Source organism: Bufo gargarizans, chromosome 4 (assembly GCF_014858855.1).
Source record: "Bufo gargarizans isolate SCDJY-AF-19 chromosome 4, ASM1485885v1, whole genome shotgun sequence".
NCBI classification, from domain to species: domain Eukaryota; kingdom Metazoa; phylum Chordata; class Amphibia; order Anura; family Bufonidae; genus Bufo; species Bufo gargarizans.
In genome coordinates, this window is record NC_058083.1 from 139,036,564 (window position 1) to 139,055,515 (window position 18,952).

Below are 18,952 nucleotides of genomic sequence, written 5' to 3' on the forward strand. Positions count from 1 at the left end.
TAAATAAAAATAACAAAAAATCAGTAGCTTTTTCTCCCATGGATATAAATTAGGAGTATAAACTAAACATTTTGTCTTCTTGATCAGTGTTTGAGAAAGGATGCAGAGTCCCGGAGGAGAGAGCTCCACATTCGCACCTATGCTGTTATTCCCCTGAATGATGAATGTGGGATAATAGAATGGGTGAATAACACTGCAGGCTTGAGAAACATACTGATAAAACTCTACAAAGAGAGAAGTGAGTTCAACAACGTTCTTTGATATTTTACCATTTTTGTACTTTTGCACAGCCAACTCTCCATTCCTAGCGGTGCCCAGTTCTTGACATTGGAGCATGTCCCAGAGATGTGAAGTGCACCTAACAGATTAGTGGCCTATTCCCTGAATAAGGCCTTATGCCCACGAACGTATTTTGTTTCCGTGTCCGTTCTGGTTTTTTTTGCGGATAGGATGCGGACCTATCCGTATTTCTGTTCCGTAGCCCCGCAAAAAATATAGAACATGTCCTATTCTTGTCTGTTTTGCAGACAAGGATAGGCACTGTTACAATGGATCCTCAGAAAAAAAAAAAAAAAAAATTTTTTTTCCTCTCGCTCGTATCATTGGGGGACACAGGACCGTGGGTATAGCTTCTTGGTGACACTAGGCTGAAAAAGACTTAGCTCCTCCCCTGCATGCTATGCCCCCTCCAGCCTGGAGAGAGCATGTCAGTTTTTAGCTTAGTGTCTGTAAGAGGCACACCTCCCTGCTTAATGCAGGGCGACTTACTCTATTATTTTTTCTTTTTCCATTTTTAGGTTTTGGGAAACAGTCGCCTAGCCTCTCTGTCAGCCAGCTGCTGAAGAGGTTACCCTGCTGGTAAGCTAAGGAGGGGTGAAGAGAAGAGGATGAAGATGGGGTGAGTAGTTCGGATAGGTGAGTATTCTCGGCACCATCCCCTCCCACACTCCCCTACCCTCCTCTCCACTAAGGTGCTGGGGCCTCTGCAAGACTGTCTGGAGGGAGCAAACTTAGGGCCTGGGTCCCGCCCGACTTCCCCTATTGTAAAGTCCACTTGCTCCTTAGACCCTTGGCCTGCCCCGATTCTCCAAGCCTGCGGGTTGAATCTCTGGCGAGATTTCTTCCCGCCTAGCTGTTCCCCTCCCTCAGGAGCCTGCTTAGCTCCGCCCCTGGTCCTCAAGGCAGTCTTAAACCTTTATGGCCAGGACCAGATTATCCGGGATTGCTGTCTGCAGGCAATGTGCCTTATTAGTGAATACTTCAACCCCTTCCTGCCTCTTGTTCAGAGACTGGGGCATCACAGTTTCTTTTAAAAAAAAAAAGTGCACCATACAGATCCCACCCCCCTCAGCCCACATCACAGGACAACCCCGACTGTGTGGTACTAGACTGGGCCCGTGCCCCATCCCAGACAGTGGAGGATGTCTTTCTCTGCGTTTCCCAATCCGCCATCTGGGGCTGTTTGGTTGATAATACTCCACCTGCAAAAATCCAGTAGAGGACATCTGAAAGATTCCCAATCCGCCCTCCGGGGTCGTTTGGTTGATAATGCTCCACCTGTGCAAATCCAGTGGATGACATCTGAAGGATTCCTAATCTGCCCTCCGGGGCCATTTGGTTGATAATGCTCCACCTGCGCAATCTAATTGAGGACCTCTGGAAGTTCCCAATCCACCCTCCTGGGTCGTTTGGTTGATAAAGCACCGCTTGTGCAATCCGGTGGGTGGACCTTTAGAAGTTCCTTTTTCCACCTCCTGGCTAATTTGGTGGTCAAATCCCCACCGGCGCAACCTGCATCTGCCATGGGCAAGATTCTAAGGGGTAGAACGGCGCACAAGCGGGCCAGAGCAGGAAATATTCCTCCTCGGTCCCATTTCCACTGGGCACAGTATTTTCTGTATGCTTTAGCCTCTTCCATAGGTGGCGTTATAGCATTATCACTGGTTTCAGTGTTTACCGTATGCATTATCCTATTACTTAGGTGGAGTAATTGCATGCCCACTGGGTACAAAACTCGCCATATGCATTACCCCCTTCCATAAACTGCGTAATTTCTCTGCCATGGGATTAGGTTCCTGCCGTATGCATTACCCCCTTCTATAGGTGGCGTACTTGCACTACCTCGGGATACAGTTCTTCCATATGCGTGACCTCTCTTCATAGGTGGAGTAATTGCACTACCACTGAGTGCAGGGCTTGCCGTAGGCATTACGCCCCTTCCATAGGTGGGGTAATTACACTACCGTTGTATATGGTTATGACTGTCTAGCTACCCCCTTCCTTAAGCGGAGTATAGCTCTACATCAGTAGCATCGCCGTCACCATGTTTCCTGTTGTATTACCCCTTTCCACAAGTGATCTGCTAACGGGGGAATAACCAAGCATCTTCGGATGCTACAATTCAACTACGTAACAGCACTAGATGACTTGGCTCCCCTCACAGTCGGGGGCGTGGCAAGAGTCGATACCGCTGGTGCCTCGTAGTCTTCATCGCGTGGCATATGGGTCCTGCCACTGGATACTGTGGCTACTTCCATATTGTATCCTCCTTTTTTCTTCCGGTACTGGTTGGGGGCGCAAAGATGTCGGCCTCTGTCCACTCAGGGGGGTAAGACAGCAACACTTATCTGTCCTAGATACCCCCCATCCCCATGGGTCTCCACCATTCAGGTCGGTCATGGTATTGGTTCTCTACAACATGTTGCGCGTACGCCATTGCACAGAATTTCGGGATTATGATCCAGTGAGCCGAGTATTGCACAGGCTCTGTCCACCACCCCTCCTTATCTAGGTAACGTGGTTATGCTGGCACTCTGGATTAGCTGCTACAGCGTCTTTTCCTCCGCAGGTGCAGTTGTCACGCTAGTGCTAGAGATCGTAGTCGCTGCAGTGGGGCAGCCCCCCTAAAGTAGGAGCTCTACCATGGCGCTGGCTTCGGCGGTTACGTCTGTTAAGCGCCCTTACCTGGTGTAGTGCTTAAGGTTAGCTCTACTAAACTGGGCAGTATGGTACCATGGCTCCTACGGGATGTCCTCAGGCCTCCCCCTCAGCTTTCACTAGCGGGGCATGCGGTAGCTACTACTGTATAAGGGGTATTCGCATTACCACTACTTACAGCTCCTTCGTCAGGTGACGGATTCTTTTAGCTCTGGAATCGGTGGCCTCTACGGTGTGGCCTCCTCCTCAGCTGTAGTATGGCGTTAGAATTAAATTTGTGGCTCTCCTTGTATGGCCTTCTCCTCAGGGGGAGTATTGAATGATCAGTGGATTCTGTGGCTACTTCTGTATAGCGCCAGTTTCAGATGGGAATAGGCTTTACCCTAATCTCTTCCTCCTTTACATTACCATTAATTGCCGTTGTTCTGACAACTGTTGTCCTTCTCTCGTCACACAGGGGTTGCGATTGCATAATTGCTATAGCTGATCAGCATCTCGCTTCGGGTGCACTCTACTGGGTAGCTTAGTCCTTACGGCACTCGTCTATCACTAGGTTGCCGTTATAAGCGGGACTTTGGTGCTATAGTTGATGCTGTGACGCCATCGGTGCTACCTCTCTTCAGACATGAGTTTCCTGCACTCCATTCGGCAGGAATATTTCTCTTATCAGAGTCGCCACACTATCAAGATATGGTTGCTGACCAGGATTCTCATCGCCGGTGATTCTCACATCGGCTTTACTGCTACCTTTCTCCAAGGTATTAGTTCCTTGGCCTGCAGTTGGGCAGGCTTCTTTTGCTAGAAGTCTCACCACAAGCCCCTACGGCTCTGGGGGCATCGGTCTACCTTATTTACCGCTAGTAGGGAGTGTTTCTCTTTACCAAAGGAGGATCCTGTGGCCCTGGATTTATGGTTCTGCTTCCAGAATTGTGGCCGGGTATCCGGCTTCATCCACACGACCTGTGGGTCTTTTGGTGTTGAATCTCGCCGTTTGTAGCGCTTTTTGTACGTACATTTTATCTTCTCATGTACCCACATAAGGTGGTGCTCCGACCAATACCTTCCACATCATCACGGACATGGTTTTCCTTCCTTCTCACTCACATTCTAGAGAGCGGACTCTCTATCAGCCATGAGATTGGACTCTGAGGTTGGCTAGTCCATGTCTAGCTTTTTCCGCTGTACGGACTCTTACATGGTTTTTCCTGAAGGTCCTTGTAAAGGCTTGGCAGCCTCCAAGGGGACGTTCCAGGTGGATCTGTTTGATAGTCGCTGGGAGAGCCCAGCGGAGTTATGGCCCACCCGACTACCGGTCAGCGCTTCTTTGGTTCATCTCCACCATGCATTAGTTTTACAGTTGTATAAGGCAGTGTCTTGGTCTTCACCAAGTTTGACCAGGTACTTTCCTAGGCATCAGCAGAGGCTGCTCTGGGCCGCAAGGTCTTGAAGGCGGCAGTGGATTACGCATCCTCAAGGGCGTTTTTTCCATGGGCGTGATTGTTTTTCCCTCCCTGTGGACTGCTTTAGGACGTAGCACGGTCCTGTGTCCCTCAATGATACGAGCGAGAAAACAAGATTTTTGTGAACTCGCCTGTAAAATCTCTTTCTCGCTTAGTTCATTGGGGGACACAGCACCCACCCAGTATTTATCATTGTTGGTGGTAGTGGTTGGTTGGTTGTCAATCGGGTATTCAGCTCGGGTTCGCTCCCGCCGGCATTTGTTGCATTCTCTTTTGCTTCACACATGTTTCTACTGCTCCTACTGCTTGAGCAGAAACTGACATGCTCTCTCCAGGCTGGAGGGGGTATAGCCTGCCGAGGAGGAGCTAAGTCTTTTTCAGCCTAGTGCAGTGATGGCTAACCTTGGCACTCCAGATGTGGTGAAACTACGACTCCCAGCATGCTCCATTTATTTATATAGAGTTCTGAGAGCAGCCAAGTAATGGGGGGGCATCTTGGGAGTTGTAGTTTTACCACAGCTGGAGTGCCAAGGTTAGCCATCACTGGCCTAGTGTCTCCTAGTGGCAGCAAGCAGCTATACCCACGGTCCTGTGTCCCCTAATGAACTAAGCGAGAAAGAGATTTTACAGGTGAGTTCACGAAAATCTTCTCTTTTTTTGTGGATCCGCAATTTACTGACCGCAAAACAGATACGGTCGTGCGCATGTAGCCTTAACGTCCAGATGAGACAACCTCTTTAAAATGTAAAAATTAAAAGTTCTGTATTATATATTTCCCTTAGCAATACTGCTTCATTGTTAGGTTGCGGCTACCTGCCATTCCTGGCCTCGCATATGTATACTGTGATGTGACAGCCATGGCATCTTCAAATCATAGCGGAAACTGGCCGCAATGGCCATATGACACAGAACCCATTTATATGTATATTTTGTGAGCAATGAGAACCAGGAATGGTGTTTAGTGCATAGGCAGGAAAGTGGTATTGGTAGGGTAAGTAGATTACAAAGTTTTTGTTTTTACATTTAAAGGGGTTTTACCCTCTGGGATATTACTAGGATATGCCATCAATGTGGGACAGGTGTGGGTCCCACTCATATCTCCAGAACAGGGCTCCTGAAGTTAAGGGAGAGCAGTCAAGCAAGCTCAGTCACACTCCATGCACTGCTATGGGACTGCCAGAAATAGCTGAACCACCCCTTGGCTATTTTCAGAACTCCCATAGAGGTAAATAAAGGGTGGCCACGCATTTACAACTGCTCTTCCTTCCCTTCGGGGTCCGTTGTGGAGATAGGAGTCGGTCCTAGAGGAGGGAAGGCCCTGTAAATGGTCCAGAAGAGCAAAAGAAGCGATACGTTTCTCCCCTGCATTCCTCTCTTCTTTTCTCCGGTCCCCCATGTTTGTTTTCCTGTCTGCAGCAGTGATGTTCTGCATACAGAGGTCATCCCTGAGGCCAGTCACTGTGCCAATGCCTGTGATTGGCTGCACGATGACCGATGGAATGTCACCGCTGCAGCCAGGAAGATGATGTCAGCGGTGGGCGTGGATCGCAGTGCTGGAAGAAGTAGAGAAGAAAGGGGTATGAAGTGATTATTTTATTACATTTACAGAGGTTGCCTGAATTTTTATTAAATTTGGACAATCCCTTTAAATAGAATTCTTTTCTGACGTATTTTACATTGTTGTACTATTTCATGATAACCAAGCCATATTTATTTTTCTCCCCTTTATCTAGGAATACACATGGGAGGGAAGGAACTACGTCAGTGTATGCTGCCTAAGACGGCTCCCCTAGAAGAAAAGCTAAAAATATTTAAAGAAACTCTTTTGCCTCGTCACCCACCTGTTTTCCATGAATGGTTTTTACGGACATTTCCAGATCCTACATCTTGGTGAGTAAGTCAAATTGAATTATGAATCGAAATGATGGAAGTTATTCCCTTCAAGAAGCATAAGAGTTATTCAAGAAGCATAAGAGTTATTTATGTACAGTGAGACCTCTGCCAAAGTCCTCCCCTCCTGAGAAGCCCACCCCTAATATACACCACACTTTGTGGCAGATTTTTTATATATAAATCACTGCAAAAGATGCACCAAAATGATATGCAACTGACAGTACTGGCTAATCCCTCAGGCTGATGTTAAAAACGGAGACTTTAGCCAATGTATTCCAGTCAGGAACACAACGTGGTCCTTTTGCACCACCTTAAAGGTATCTCAGTGTGGCATGGGTCCTACCACTAGACTACCTGTGGTGTGTGAACAAGGTCTGAATGGTGCTAATATCTAACTCACAGCCAAGCTCCCACATGCCTCCATAGTGAGATCACTCATGTAGTGGGAGAGATAAGGCTGTAAGCCCCGCCTATAACAGGCCATGTGACACAGGCTACCAGGTGCAACAGAATGCTACCAGCATTACGCATGGCACATTCCATAAATATAAAGAGAAATCACTAAAATAAAGTGGCCTGAGGGATTTGCCAGTATTGTCAGTAGCATATCATTGTGGTGCACCTTTTTGCAGTGATTTATGTATTTCTATATTTTCATCCACACATTATCCCATCTTGTGTAGGATGCCATTGTGGTGCACGTGATCCGCTGCCGACATCCTCCATTGTATGCATTTTTTTCTGGGGATTGCCGCTAGCAACGGATCACAGGCGGAGGAATTGCTCCCCCGGTTATAAACACGCCACAGTGTTTGGGGTTTTTGAGCATTTCCTCCCATTTAGGACACTTTATTTTAGAGATAAAAAATAAATAAAAATAAGATATATAGATAGATTTTATATATATATATAGATAGAGATAGATAGAGATATATATATATATATATATATATATATATATAGAGATATAGATATAGATATAGATATAGATATATATATATATATATATATATACACACACACCTTTCCTTTGATGGGAAAATGCTACTATAAGACCCTTTTCATGGCAATTGTGGGTGGTCCTCTCAATTTGCCTTCAGGTAGTAATATTAATGTACCTTTTTTTTCAGGTACAACAGCAGGTCAGCATATTGCCGCTCTACAGCTGTGATGTCTATGGTTGGCTACATCTTGGGGCTTGGAGACCGTCATGGTGAGAATATTCTATTTGATTCTCTGACGGGAGAGTGCATCCATGTGGATTTCAACTGTCTTTTCAACAAGGTATGCATATAAAAAATGTTACCTCAGATTTTACAGGTGGATTTGTTATGGGATTTTTTCCTGTACACTCACTTTTTTTGCCCACTAGTTAGTACAATGCAACATACTACAGTTTTCTGTCAAACAGCAATAAAAACCCAAATTAAAAGAGCTAACAAGGTGAGCTCCTCTAATGCAGTAAGGTAGCAAGTTGACTATGCATTGACTGATTTAAAAGACTGACTCTCTATTCTGGCAGTCCCAGAGAGGGTGAAAGGAACAGCAGTGCGCATGCTCGACCTGCTGCTTCATTGATGCAGTCATATAGACCCCAGAAGACCCCACCATTACATATTTCTTTTCTAGCCTGTAGGAATACTCCTTTAAAATGTAATCAAAATAATACAATTAAATTTAATATTTCGACAGCATTTTATACACAGGCAAAAATATTTTTCACTTGTTACGGTAATTATTTCATTTTAGGGTGAAACATTTGAAGTTCCAGAAATTGTCCCTTTTCGCCTGACACACAACATGGTTAATGGAATGGGACCAATGGGGACAGAAGGTCTTTTCCGACGTGCATGCGAGGTCACTATGAGGCTAATGAGAGACCAAAGGGAATCACTAATGAGGTAAACAATTAGCAATATGGCTAAGGCTACTGTCACACCTTCATCCCTCATGGATCAGCAAAAAACGCTTACATTTCTGATAATACAACCGCCTGCATCCGTTATGAACGGATCTGGTTGTATTATCTTTAACATTGCCAAGACGGCTATTGTGTCAGAGAAAACTGATCTATTCCCATTGACTTACATTGGACGGATCTTGTTTTACTCAACACCACATCGCGGACAGAAAAACGCTGTTCGCAGTGTTATACTGTCCACGATGGGGACGCAACTAAATGGAACATAATGCATTCTGGTGCATTCTGTTTAGTTCAGCTCTGTTTTGTCCCTTACTGACAATGAATGGGGTCAAAACGGAAGCATTTTCTCCCACTACTGAGATCCTATGGCGTATCTCAATAGCAAAAAGCAAAGCGCAATCAATTCTTTAGATTTTACAATTTTATGTCATTTATGCATTGCATATCTATCAGGTAGGGTAAAATTAACAGACTGAAAATACATCAGTGTCCCCAAACTATTTATACCACTCCACCCCCCTCCCCCTTGATTAATTAGTTCAGCTCTTCCAGAACAGTAGACATGTTGTTTTCCATGTGAAGAATACGAATTAAAAGTACTTGATGATTGTGGTCATTACATAAATATCCACTGTGCTGCATCCTACAAATACGAACGGCCGAGTTCACGTCTGCGTTCTTTATTTTCATTTTCTGCTCCATTATAGGACCTGAGTAATAAAAATAAAGGAAGCTTCGGTTCCGTCATTGACGGACACAAACCGTGCATTATAGATTGACTATAATGGGGTACAACTCCTCATTGAACCAGACAAATTAACGCAGGATGCTGCGCTATTTTGCCCCTGATTTTTGACAGAATATGAGACCGACGGTCCTTACGCAGATGTGGATGCAGCCTACCTTTGTAAACACTTTGCGTTACTTACATTATTTTACTGAACAGAAGTCACATCCACTGCTATAGTACGTTCACAATTGTTGGTTTTCTCCCTGCTAGATTAATGTCTGCACTCTGTGCCGTGGTATATTGTGGTATTACAGCAACAAAACTTTTCCAGTGTGAACCCTGAAGGATCTGATTGACTTCAACAGGGCACACTAATATTTTGATATATCTGATGCCAAGAAGAGCATTGCAGTATTCTTGCATAAAGAAAATACTGAAAAGTGTAGGGCCATGTGTGCTGCTGCAGCTAATGACTGGCTTCAGTGGTTTTGTGACCCTAGTTGGCTCATCACTGCTGGGAAACGTGGCGCTTGGGGACTTGTCACTACTGAGGCCAGTCATTTGATGCAGCGGCATATATGACCCTGGCCTTGTGGATGTGGACAGACGGGGACTGTGCCAACAGAGAGCCAGGGAGCTGGAACTGAGCGTCAGGAAGCGGGAAAGTATGTTCCTGTTAGGTCCTCCTGGCTGGGGGTGGGATTAAAAAATATAATAAATCCCTTTAAACTAATTACACATGCAAGGAAAACGGGCCGATCACATTTTCAGCAGACAGAAGTCTGCTGTCTGCCATCACAAACTGTTGTTCATAATTTTTAGGTGCCTTTAACAAAGCAATGCAGAATCCAAATCGCCTTTTGGCTACTCAAGGTTTTTACCAAACCTTATGTTAAGCCAACATTGCAGTTTACTTTGAACGATTAGTAAGAGCTATGTAGCCAGTGCTTTGGTTGTTCAATGCTGTTGAGGTGACCTGGAGCAGGTGGAACACAAGCAGTCATCGGATGGTGTCGGGGACTCATCTGCTTTGCCACTAGGTTCATGTACAAACCGGATTCCCAAAAAGTTGGGACACTAAACAAATTGTGAATAAAAACTGAATGCAATGATGTGGAGATGGCAAATGTCAATATTTTATTTGTAATAGAACGTAGATGACAGATCAAATGTTTAATCCGAGTAAATGTTTTTTAAAGGAAAAATACGTTGATTTAAATTTTCACGGTGTCGACAAATCCCAAAAAAGTTGGGACAAGTAGCAATAAGAGGCTGGAAAAGTAAATTTGAGCATAACGAAGAGCTGGAAGACCAATTAACACTAGTTAGGTCAATTGGCAACATGATTGGGTATAAAAAGAGCTTCTCAGAGTGGCAGTGTCTCTCAGAAGCCAAGATGGGTAGAGGATCACCAATTCCCACAATGTTGCGCAGAAAGATAGTGGAGCAATATCAGAAAGGTGTTACCCAGCGAAAAATTGCAAAGACTTTGCATCTATCATCATCAACTGTGCATAACATCATCCGAAGATTCAGAGAATCTGGAACAATCTCTGTGCGTAAGGGTCAAGGCCGTAAAACCATACTGGATACCCGTGATCTCCGGGCCCTTAAACGACACTGCACCACAAACAGGAATGCTACTGTAAAGGAAATCACAGAATGGGCTCAGGAATACTTCCAGAAACCATTGTCAGTGAACACAATCCACCGTGCCATCCGCCGTTGCCAGCTGAAACTCTACAGCGCAAAGAAGAAGCCATTTCTAAGCAAGATCCACAAGCTCAGGCGTTTTCACTGGGCCAGGGATCATTTAAAATGGAGTGTGGCAAAATGGAAGACTGTTCTGTGGTCAGACGAGTCACGATTCAAAGTTCTTTTTGGAAATCTGGGACGCCATGTCATCCGGACCAAAGAGGACAAGGACAACCCAAGTTGTTATCAACGCTCAGTTCAGAAGCATCTCTGATGGTATGGGGTTGCATGAGTGCGTGTGGCATGGGCAGCTTGCATGTCTGGAAAGGCACCATCAATGCATAAAAAATATATTCAGGCTCTAGAACAACATATGCTCCCATCCAGACGTCATCTCTTTCAGGGAAGACCCTGGATTTTTCAACAAGATAATGCCAGACCACATTCTGCATCAATCACAACATCATGGCTGCATAGGAGAAGGATCCGGGTACTGAAATGGCCAGTCTGCAGTCCAGATCTTTCACCTATAGAGAACATTTGGCGCATCATAAAGAGGAAGGTGCAACAAAGAAGGCCCAAGACGATTGAACAGTTAGAGGCCTGTATTAGACAAGAATGGGAGAGCATTCCTATTTCTAAACTTGAGAAACTGGTCTCCTCGGTCCCCAGACGTCTGTTGAGTGTTGTAAGAAGAAGGGGAGATGCCACACAGTGGTGAAAATGGCCTTGTCCCAACTTTTTGCGGATTTGTTGACACCATGAAATTCTAATTCAACATATTTTTCCCTTAAAATGATACATTTTCTCAGTTTAAACTTTTGTTCCGTGATTTATGTTCTATTCTGAATAAAATATTAGAAGTTGGCACCTCCACATTATTCCATTCAGTTTTTATTCACGATTTGTATAGTGTCCCAACTTTTTTGGAATCCGGTTTGTATATAACTTTCATTGTTCAATTCCTTATCTTCTTGTTCTTTAGTGTACTGAAGCCATTTGTGCATGACCCTCTGGTGGAATGGAGTAAGCCAGTTCGTGTGGGAAGCAAAGTTCAAGCCAATGAGACAGGAGAGGTTGTCAATGAGAAGGTTAGTGCTGTTTTTGTAGTGCTGCATTTTTACTTGGGGCTCTTTCACACCTGCGTTCTTGTCTTCCGGCATAGAGTTCCGTCGTCGGGGCTCTATGCCGGAAGAATCCTGATCAGTTTTATCTAATGCATTCTGAATGGAGAGAAATCCGTTCAGGATGCATCAGGATGTCTTCAGTTCAGGACCGGAACGTTTTTTGGCCGGAGAAAATACCGCAGCATGCTGTACTTTTTGCTCCGGCCAAAAATCCTGAACACTTGCCGCAAGGCTGGATCCGGAATTAATGCCCATTGAAAGGCATTGATCCGGATCCGGCCTTCAGCTAAACGTCGTTTCGGCGCATTGCCGGATCCGACGTTTAGCTTTTTCTGAATGGTTACCATGGCTGCCGGGACGCTAAAGTCCTGGCAGCCATGGTAAAGTGTAGTGGGAAGCGGGGGAGCAGTATACTTACCGTCCGTGCGGCTCCCGGGGGGCTTCAGAGTGACGTCAGGGCGCCCCACGCGCATGGATGACGTGATCGCATGGCACGTCATCCATGCGCATGGGGCGCTCTGACGTCATTCTGGAGCGCCCCGGGAGCCGCACGGACGGTAAGTATACTGCTCCCCTGCTCCCCACTACTACTATGGCAACCAGGACTTTAATAGCGTCCTGGCTGCCATAGTAACACTGAACGCATTTTGAAGACTGATCCGTCTTCAAATGCTCAGTTCACTTGCGTTTTTCCGGATCCAGCGTGTAATTCCGGCAAGTGGAGTACACGCCGGATCCAGACAACGCAAGTGTGAAAGAGGCCTTAGGGTTTATGTATACAACCTCTTCATATGAAGAAACAAGTTACATGTCCCTAAATATGTAATTGCTACATATTGCATCCCTAAGGCCTCTTTCACATGGGCGTCAGTTTTTTTTGCCCGGATAAGAGCCGGGTGCGTTGCGGGAAAATGCGCGATTTTCCCGCGCGAGTGCAAAACATTGTCATGCGTTGCACTCGCGTGAGAAAAATCGCGCATGTTTGGTACCCAAACCCGAACTTCTTCATAGAAGTTCGGGCTTGGGATTGATGTTCTGAAGATTGTATTATTTTCCCTTATAACATGGTTATAAGGGAAAAAAATAGCATTCTGAATACAGAATGCATAGTAAACCAGCGCTAGAGGGGTTAAAAAATAAATAAAAAATAATTAAACTCACCTTAGTCCACTTGATTGCGAAGCCCGGCATCTCCTTGTGTCTCCTCTGCGCTGAGCGGCTGAACAGGACCTGGGGTGAGCTGCTCCATTAAATACAGGTTAAGGACCTTCGATGACGTCACTCCAGTCATCACATGGTACGTCACATGATCTTTTACCATGGTGATTCACCATGGTAAAAGACCATGTGATGACCGGAGTGACGTCATCGAAGGTCCTTAAGCGATATTTAATGGAGCAGCTCACCCCAGGTCCTGTTCAGCCGCTCAGCGCAGAGGAGACACAAGGAGATGCCGGGCTTCGCGATCAAGTGGACTAAGGTGAGTTAAATTATTTTTTATTTTTTTTTAACCCCTCTAGCGCTGGTTTACTATGCATTCTGTATTCAGAATGCTATTATTTTCCCTTATAACCATGTTATAAGGGAAAATAATAATGATCCGGTCTCCATCCCGATCGTCTCCTAGCAACCGTGCGTGCAAATCGCACGGCATCCGTACTTGCTTGCGGATGCCATCCGATTTTCACACACCCCATTCATTTCTATGGGGCCTGCGTTACGTCGAAATCGGGCAATATAGAGCATGCTGCGATTTCAACTGAACGCACAAGTGATGCGTTAAAAACATCGCTCATGTGCACAGCCCCATAGAAATGAATGGGTCAGGATTTAGTGCGGGTGCCATACGTTCGCCGCACTGATCGCACCCGCACGGAAAACTCGCCCGTGTGAAAGGGGCCTAAGAAGTTTCATTTTTAAATGGTCCTATTGTGCTGCAGTCACCCCCATCAATTATAGTAGTGTATTAATACATTTTCTACAACAGTCTAACCTGTAATACAGCTGGATATATAGGAGGTTGCCGTTACATAAATGATGTAAGCCGATCTGCTGCCATGTTAATACTTGCACAGTGCCTTTTTAAGAGCAATTTTTACAAGGCTCCCAAAAGTAAATGTTCTTTTTTGTTTGTTCCTCAGGCTAAAACGCATGTGCTTGATATAGAGCAGCGTCTTCAGGGTGTGATTAAAACAAGAAATCGAGTGAAAGGTCTCCCCCTGTCCATAGAGGGACATGTCCACTATCTGATTCAAGAAGCAACAGATGAAAACCATCTCAGTCAGATGTATCTTGGATGGGCACCTTATATGTAACCACTTTCTCTGTGATTAATACTACGTGCATTGCATATCTTCCATGGGTTTTATAAAACCCAGCAAGTCTTTTATATCACAACAGTGATCAGACACATGCGGTTCACAGACACGTGTCATCTACGCCTTTAAATGTAAAATGTAGCATTCTTCTGATTGATGGAAGATGTTCTATGAAATACACAGTGCTGAAATTTCTCTAAGGCTACTTTCACACTCGCGTTTGGTGCGGATCCGTCTTGTATCTGCACAGACTGATCCGCACCAATAATGCAAACGCTTGTATCCGTTCAGAACAGACCCGTTTGCATTATTCATAAAAAAAACGGTCTAAGTCGAAACGGATCCGTCTTGACATACATTGAAAGTCAATAGGGGACGGATCCGTTTTTAATTGCACCACATTGTGTCAGTGAAAAACGGATCCGTCCCCATTGACTTACATTGTAAGTCGGGACGGATCCGTTTGGCTCTGCATAGTCAGACTGTCACCAAAATGCTGCAAGCTGTGTTTTAGTGACTGTCTCAAAAACGCAGCGGAGACCAAACGCAGCCAAATTGATGCGTTCTGAACGGATCCTTATCCATTCAGAATGCATTGGGGCTTAACTGATCCGTTTTGGGCCGCTTGTGAGAGCCCTTAAATGGATCTCACAAGCGGACCCAGAAACGCCAGTGTGAAAGTAGCCTAAGGAGACTTGTTTGAGACCACAATAGACTGAACATTCCCCTCACTGTATACTGGTGTAAGCAGAGAGATGAAGCTTCAGACGGAACTGTATTCTGTTATTAATAGAAGTGTCCTCCTTGGAGAGTCCTTCATAAAACTCCCTAAGTTTCTACAAAAGCCACTCTGTTAGCGTACACAATAGTTGTACTGTAGTGTCATACAGGCACCATTGATCTGTGGATCGCCACGCTCAAGCAGCCGAGAAAAATGTGTCCTCTTCTAGATCCTTACAGCAAGTTTGTTGGTACTAAGGTTATCAAGGTAAAAAAGTTCTTGTGCTTTATAATTAAAAGAAATCAACCCGTTGTATATTGTTTTTATATTATGTAATATTTTGAAGTAAATAACATGGACTTTGTCATTGAAACAATTGTTGAATGAGAATTATTTTTGTAAAGTTGTTTAATTATAATAAAACAGTAAAAATAAATCAATGTCTTCATTTCACTGTATGTCTTTGTGGTCGTTTATAATCAACTCTATTTACTTCTTGTTTAGTTGTCGGTAGATATGGATAGAAAGCTTTAGTATACCTTTCATGCTGGCTGACAGTTTTTTTTTTTTTTGCCCAATAGGCAATAGGGTCCAATGCTACCTTAAAGGGGTATTCCCATCTTAAACATTAATGTATGATAAATGTGGGTCCTGCCCGGTGGCCTCGTGATCTAGGTGGAGAATGAATATAGAGGTGGCCGCACATGCGCAAGGATCTCTATCCATTTTCTATGGAAGTTTGCTGAGCAAGCATCCTGGGACCCGCATCTATCAGACATTTATCGTACATACTGTGGGTAAGATGGGAATATCCCTTTTAAAGCAAAATGTCATGTGTAATGAATGCCTCGTTCACATGTCAGTGTTTTGGTCAGTGACTTCCATCAGTGATTGTGAGCCAAAACCAGGACTGGAGCCTTCACAGACATAAGGTATAAGGGAAAGATCTGCCCCTTTTCAGTGTTTAGAACTTCACCTTATTGTGGCTCACAATCACTGACCGAACACTGATGTGTGAATGAGGCATAAGGGGACTACACAAATAGATCTCATGACCCACAATTATTGGTGGCTGGTACACCAATGAAGGATTTCAAATAGAGCCATGATGGTTGGTTTACCATCACTCATTAAAAGATTCAAAGAAAGGGGTCCACATACAGTTTCCTCATGCTGCAGTTGCTCCTGAATTGACATCACTACATAATTAAATGCTAACCTGACAAAAACACCATATGTGCCTCCTTTATGACATCACTAATCATCAAAGGTGTGTCCTGCACTGATGGTCCTTGGCTATCCAAAATGCCCCCATAATAATGATAGAGAGTGTAGTCATACAATTGTGGTAACCCTATTTAAAATAGCATTTCAAAAATGACACCGCAGAAGAGCCTCTTTGGTTGAGTTCACTTCTGCATAGATTTTTCCGTTATTCTTTTCCATCAGAGGAACAGAACAAAAAAAATGGATCTGTTAAATCAGTGATGCTCAACCTGCGGCCCTCCAGCTGTTGCCAAACTACAACTCCCAGCATGCCCGGACAGCCTACAGCTATCCGCCTACAGCAGGGCATGATGAGAGTCGTAGTTTTACAACAGCTGGAGGGCCGCAGGTTGGGCATCCCTGCGTTAAATAATTAACATGTCTGATAGAATTGTAGCACCTTCCGTTTCTATCCATCATCCCTTGATTATGATATTGATGGAAAGATTCATTCTGTCACAAATATATTATTTTTGGCAGAAAGAAAAGTACTGCAGAGGAGACTTTTTCTTCTGCCAGAAAAAGCAGAAAATGGAGTGAACACGATAAGAGCATAACTGATGATCATTTTTTTTTATTCAGCATCTACATGGAACATAGATTTTGTGACCTCTTATTACCAGGCAATTAACTGCAAAGACTCCAGTGTGCCATATTTTGGCCATCGCTATACATGAAAATTAAAATCTGCATAAAATGTTGAGTATCTTTGGAAATGCTTTTACTTTATGACCTGTGTACTGATATTCAATGATGTTTCATTTCCATTCAGACAGCATGTTAAAGGGGTATTCCAGTTAGATTAAGGTATGATTATTACTATAAGATCAGTGGGGGTCCCACCTCTTGGACCCCCACCAATCACAAGAACAGGGGCCCTGTACCCCCTGCAGCCCTCCTGAAATAAACAAAGCGGCCTGTCATACATGTACATGGTCGTGCCATTTATTTCTGTGGGAATTTTGGAGATAGTCGAGCGCTGTACTAAGCAATTGACCAATTACAATCCAGCTACCCTCATAAATGCAGACTTCAAAGAACCACACATTTATTTTTTTCTCTAGGGTAAAGAGTTCAGTTCTTGGACATAAAGAGTCCTATTTAAGAGACCATGATGACTGTTTGATCCTTCATACCATGCCTGGATTTCTTCCTAAAGTTGCTTCTACGACATATCTTAACCAAGAGATAACCCTGATGGCTGTTCAGTCTGTTTCTAGGGAAGTCTTCTAAAAGTTTGCATATTGTGGATGTCAGGAGAGCAGTGCTAGCTTATCTTCAGAGAACCAAGGCTAATAAAGCCACTCTAGCGATGTGGATCTGTTCCCTGGTGGAAAAATGTTATACCTTAAATAATTTGCAGTGTCCACTGACCAACAGAGCTCATTCCAGGGCAGAACTAGCCCAGGTCTCCATCTACAAGATTTGCGCCACCGCAATCTGAGCTTCCAGCTCCACTTTTGTAAAGCATTATAGACTAGATATGCACGAAGCAGAGGGCTCACTTTTTGGTAAGAGACTGTTGCAGCCTTATAAAACCCATATGTTCTGTGCTGCCGTAGGAAGTCCAGGAAAATAAAAAATTACCCGAAATTTTCACTTCCTGTAGTCCGTAGGCAGCACGACGTTTCCTCCCTTTTGTTAAATGTGTTTGCTGCATATTAATACAATGTCTTTGCAGTCTTCCTTTATGGATTATAATTCGTTAATTGTTTAGTCTTAATTGTGTGGTGTTAACCTGTTTTCTCCTGGTTGGAAAATCCCATATGTTCTGTGCTGCCTTAAAAATGATTTTAGGGATTTAGGTCACAAGCTTAGGGCAAGGACATCAAAGGTAGTGTTTTCCTAAATACTACCTGTACCACGAGCCACACAAGAAAGGCAGCGGGAGATTAGAGTGGTTAACAAGTGGCTCAAGAACTGGTGTAGGAAGGAGGGGTTTGGGTTCCTGGAGAACTGGGCCGACTTCTCTGTCAGCTACAGGCTCTATCGTATGGATGGGCTGCACCTCAATGGGGAAGGGGCAGCTGTGTTGGGGGAGAAGATGGCTAGAAGGTTGGAGGCGTGTTTAAACTAGGGACTGGGGGAGGGTAATTACGTTATAGGATGGGAAGATGTGCAGATAGAGACCGGGGGCAAGGTAATGGGACTGGGGGAGGAATGGAAGGAGGGACTAGAACAGCTCAAGGAAAAGTGTAGGGTACAAAATATGCATAAACCTCTTAATTGTATGTACAGTCGTGGCCAAAAGTTTTGAGACTGACACAAAAATTAGTTTTCACAAAGTTTGCTGCTAAACTGCTTTTAAATCTTTGTTTCAGTTGTTTTTGTGATGTGAAATATAATTACACGCACTTCATACGTTTCAGAGGCTTTTATCAACAATTACATGACATTTATGCAGAGTCAGTATTTGCAGTGTTGGCCCTTCTTTTTCAGGACCTCTGCAATTCGACTGGGCATGCTCTCAATCAACTTCTGGGCCAATTCCTGACTGATAGCAACCCATTCTTTCATAATCACTTCTTGGAGTTTGTCAGAATTAGTGGGTTTTTGTTGTCCACCTGCCTATCGAGGATTTACCACAAGTTCTCAATAGGATTAAGATCTGGGGAGTTTCCAGGCCATGGACCCAAAATGTCAACGTTTTGGTCCCCGAGCAACTTAGTTATCACTTTTGCCTTATGGCACGGTGCTCCATCGTGCTGGAAAATGCATTGTTCTTCACCAAACTGTTGTTGGATTGTTGGAAGAAGTTGCTGTTGGAGGGTGTTTTGGTACCATTCTTTATTCATGGCTGTGTTTTTGGGAAAAATTGTGAGTGAGCCCACTCCCTTGGATGAGAAGCAACCCCACATATGAATGGGGATGCTTTACTGTT

At 44.4% G+C, this 18,952-nt stretch overlaps 1 protein-coding gene across 2 annotated transcripts in view; it reads left to right on the forward strand.

Moving 5' to 3' along the window:
• The window catches only part of ATR (ATR serine/threonine kinase), a 141,720-nt gene extending 127,331 nt beyond the window's left edge, over positions 1 to 14,389 (forward strand). The window contains exons 42-47 of one of the 2 annotated variants that reach the window (XM_044290356.1): positions 88 to 238; positions 6,131 to 6,287; positions 7,421 to 7,574; positions 8,040 to 8,191; positions 11,625 to 11,730; positions 13,908 to 14,389. In XM_044290356.1, the coding sequence (XP_044146291.1) occupies positions 88 to 238; positions 6,131 to 6,287; positions 7,421 to 7,574; positions 8,040 to 8,191; positions 11,625 to 11,730; positions 13,908 to 14,081 (894 nt within the window). In that variant the 3' untranslated portion in view covers positions 14,082 to 14,389. Of the gene's footprint in view, positions 1 to 87; positions 239 to 797; positions 1,339 to 6,130; positions 6,288 to 7,420; positions 7,575 to 8,039; positions 8,192 to 11,624; positions 11,731 to 13,907 lie in introns of those variants that run through there. The other variant, XM_044290357.1, reaches the window with a different exon arrangement.
• Positions 14,390 to 18,952: the final 4,563 nt, after the last annotated feature.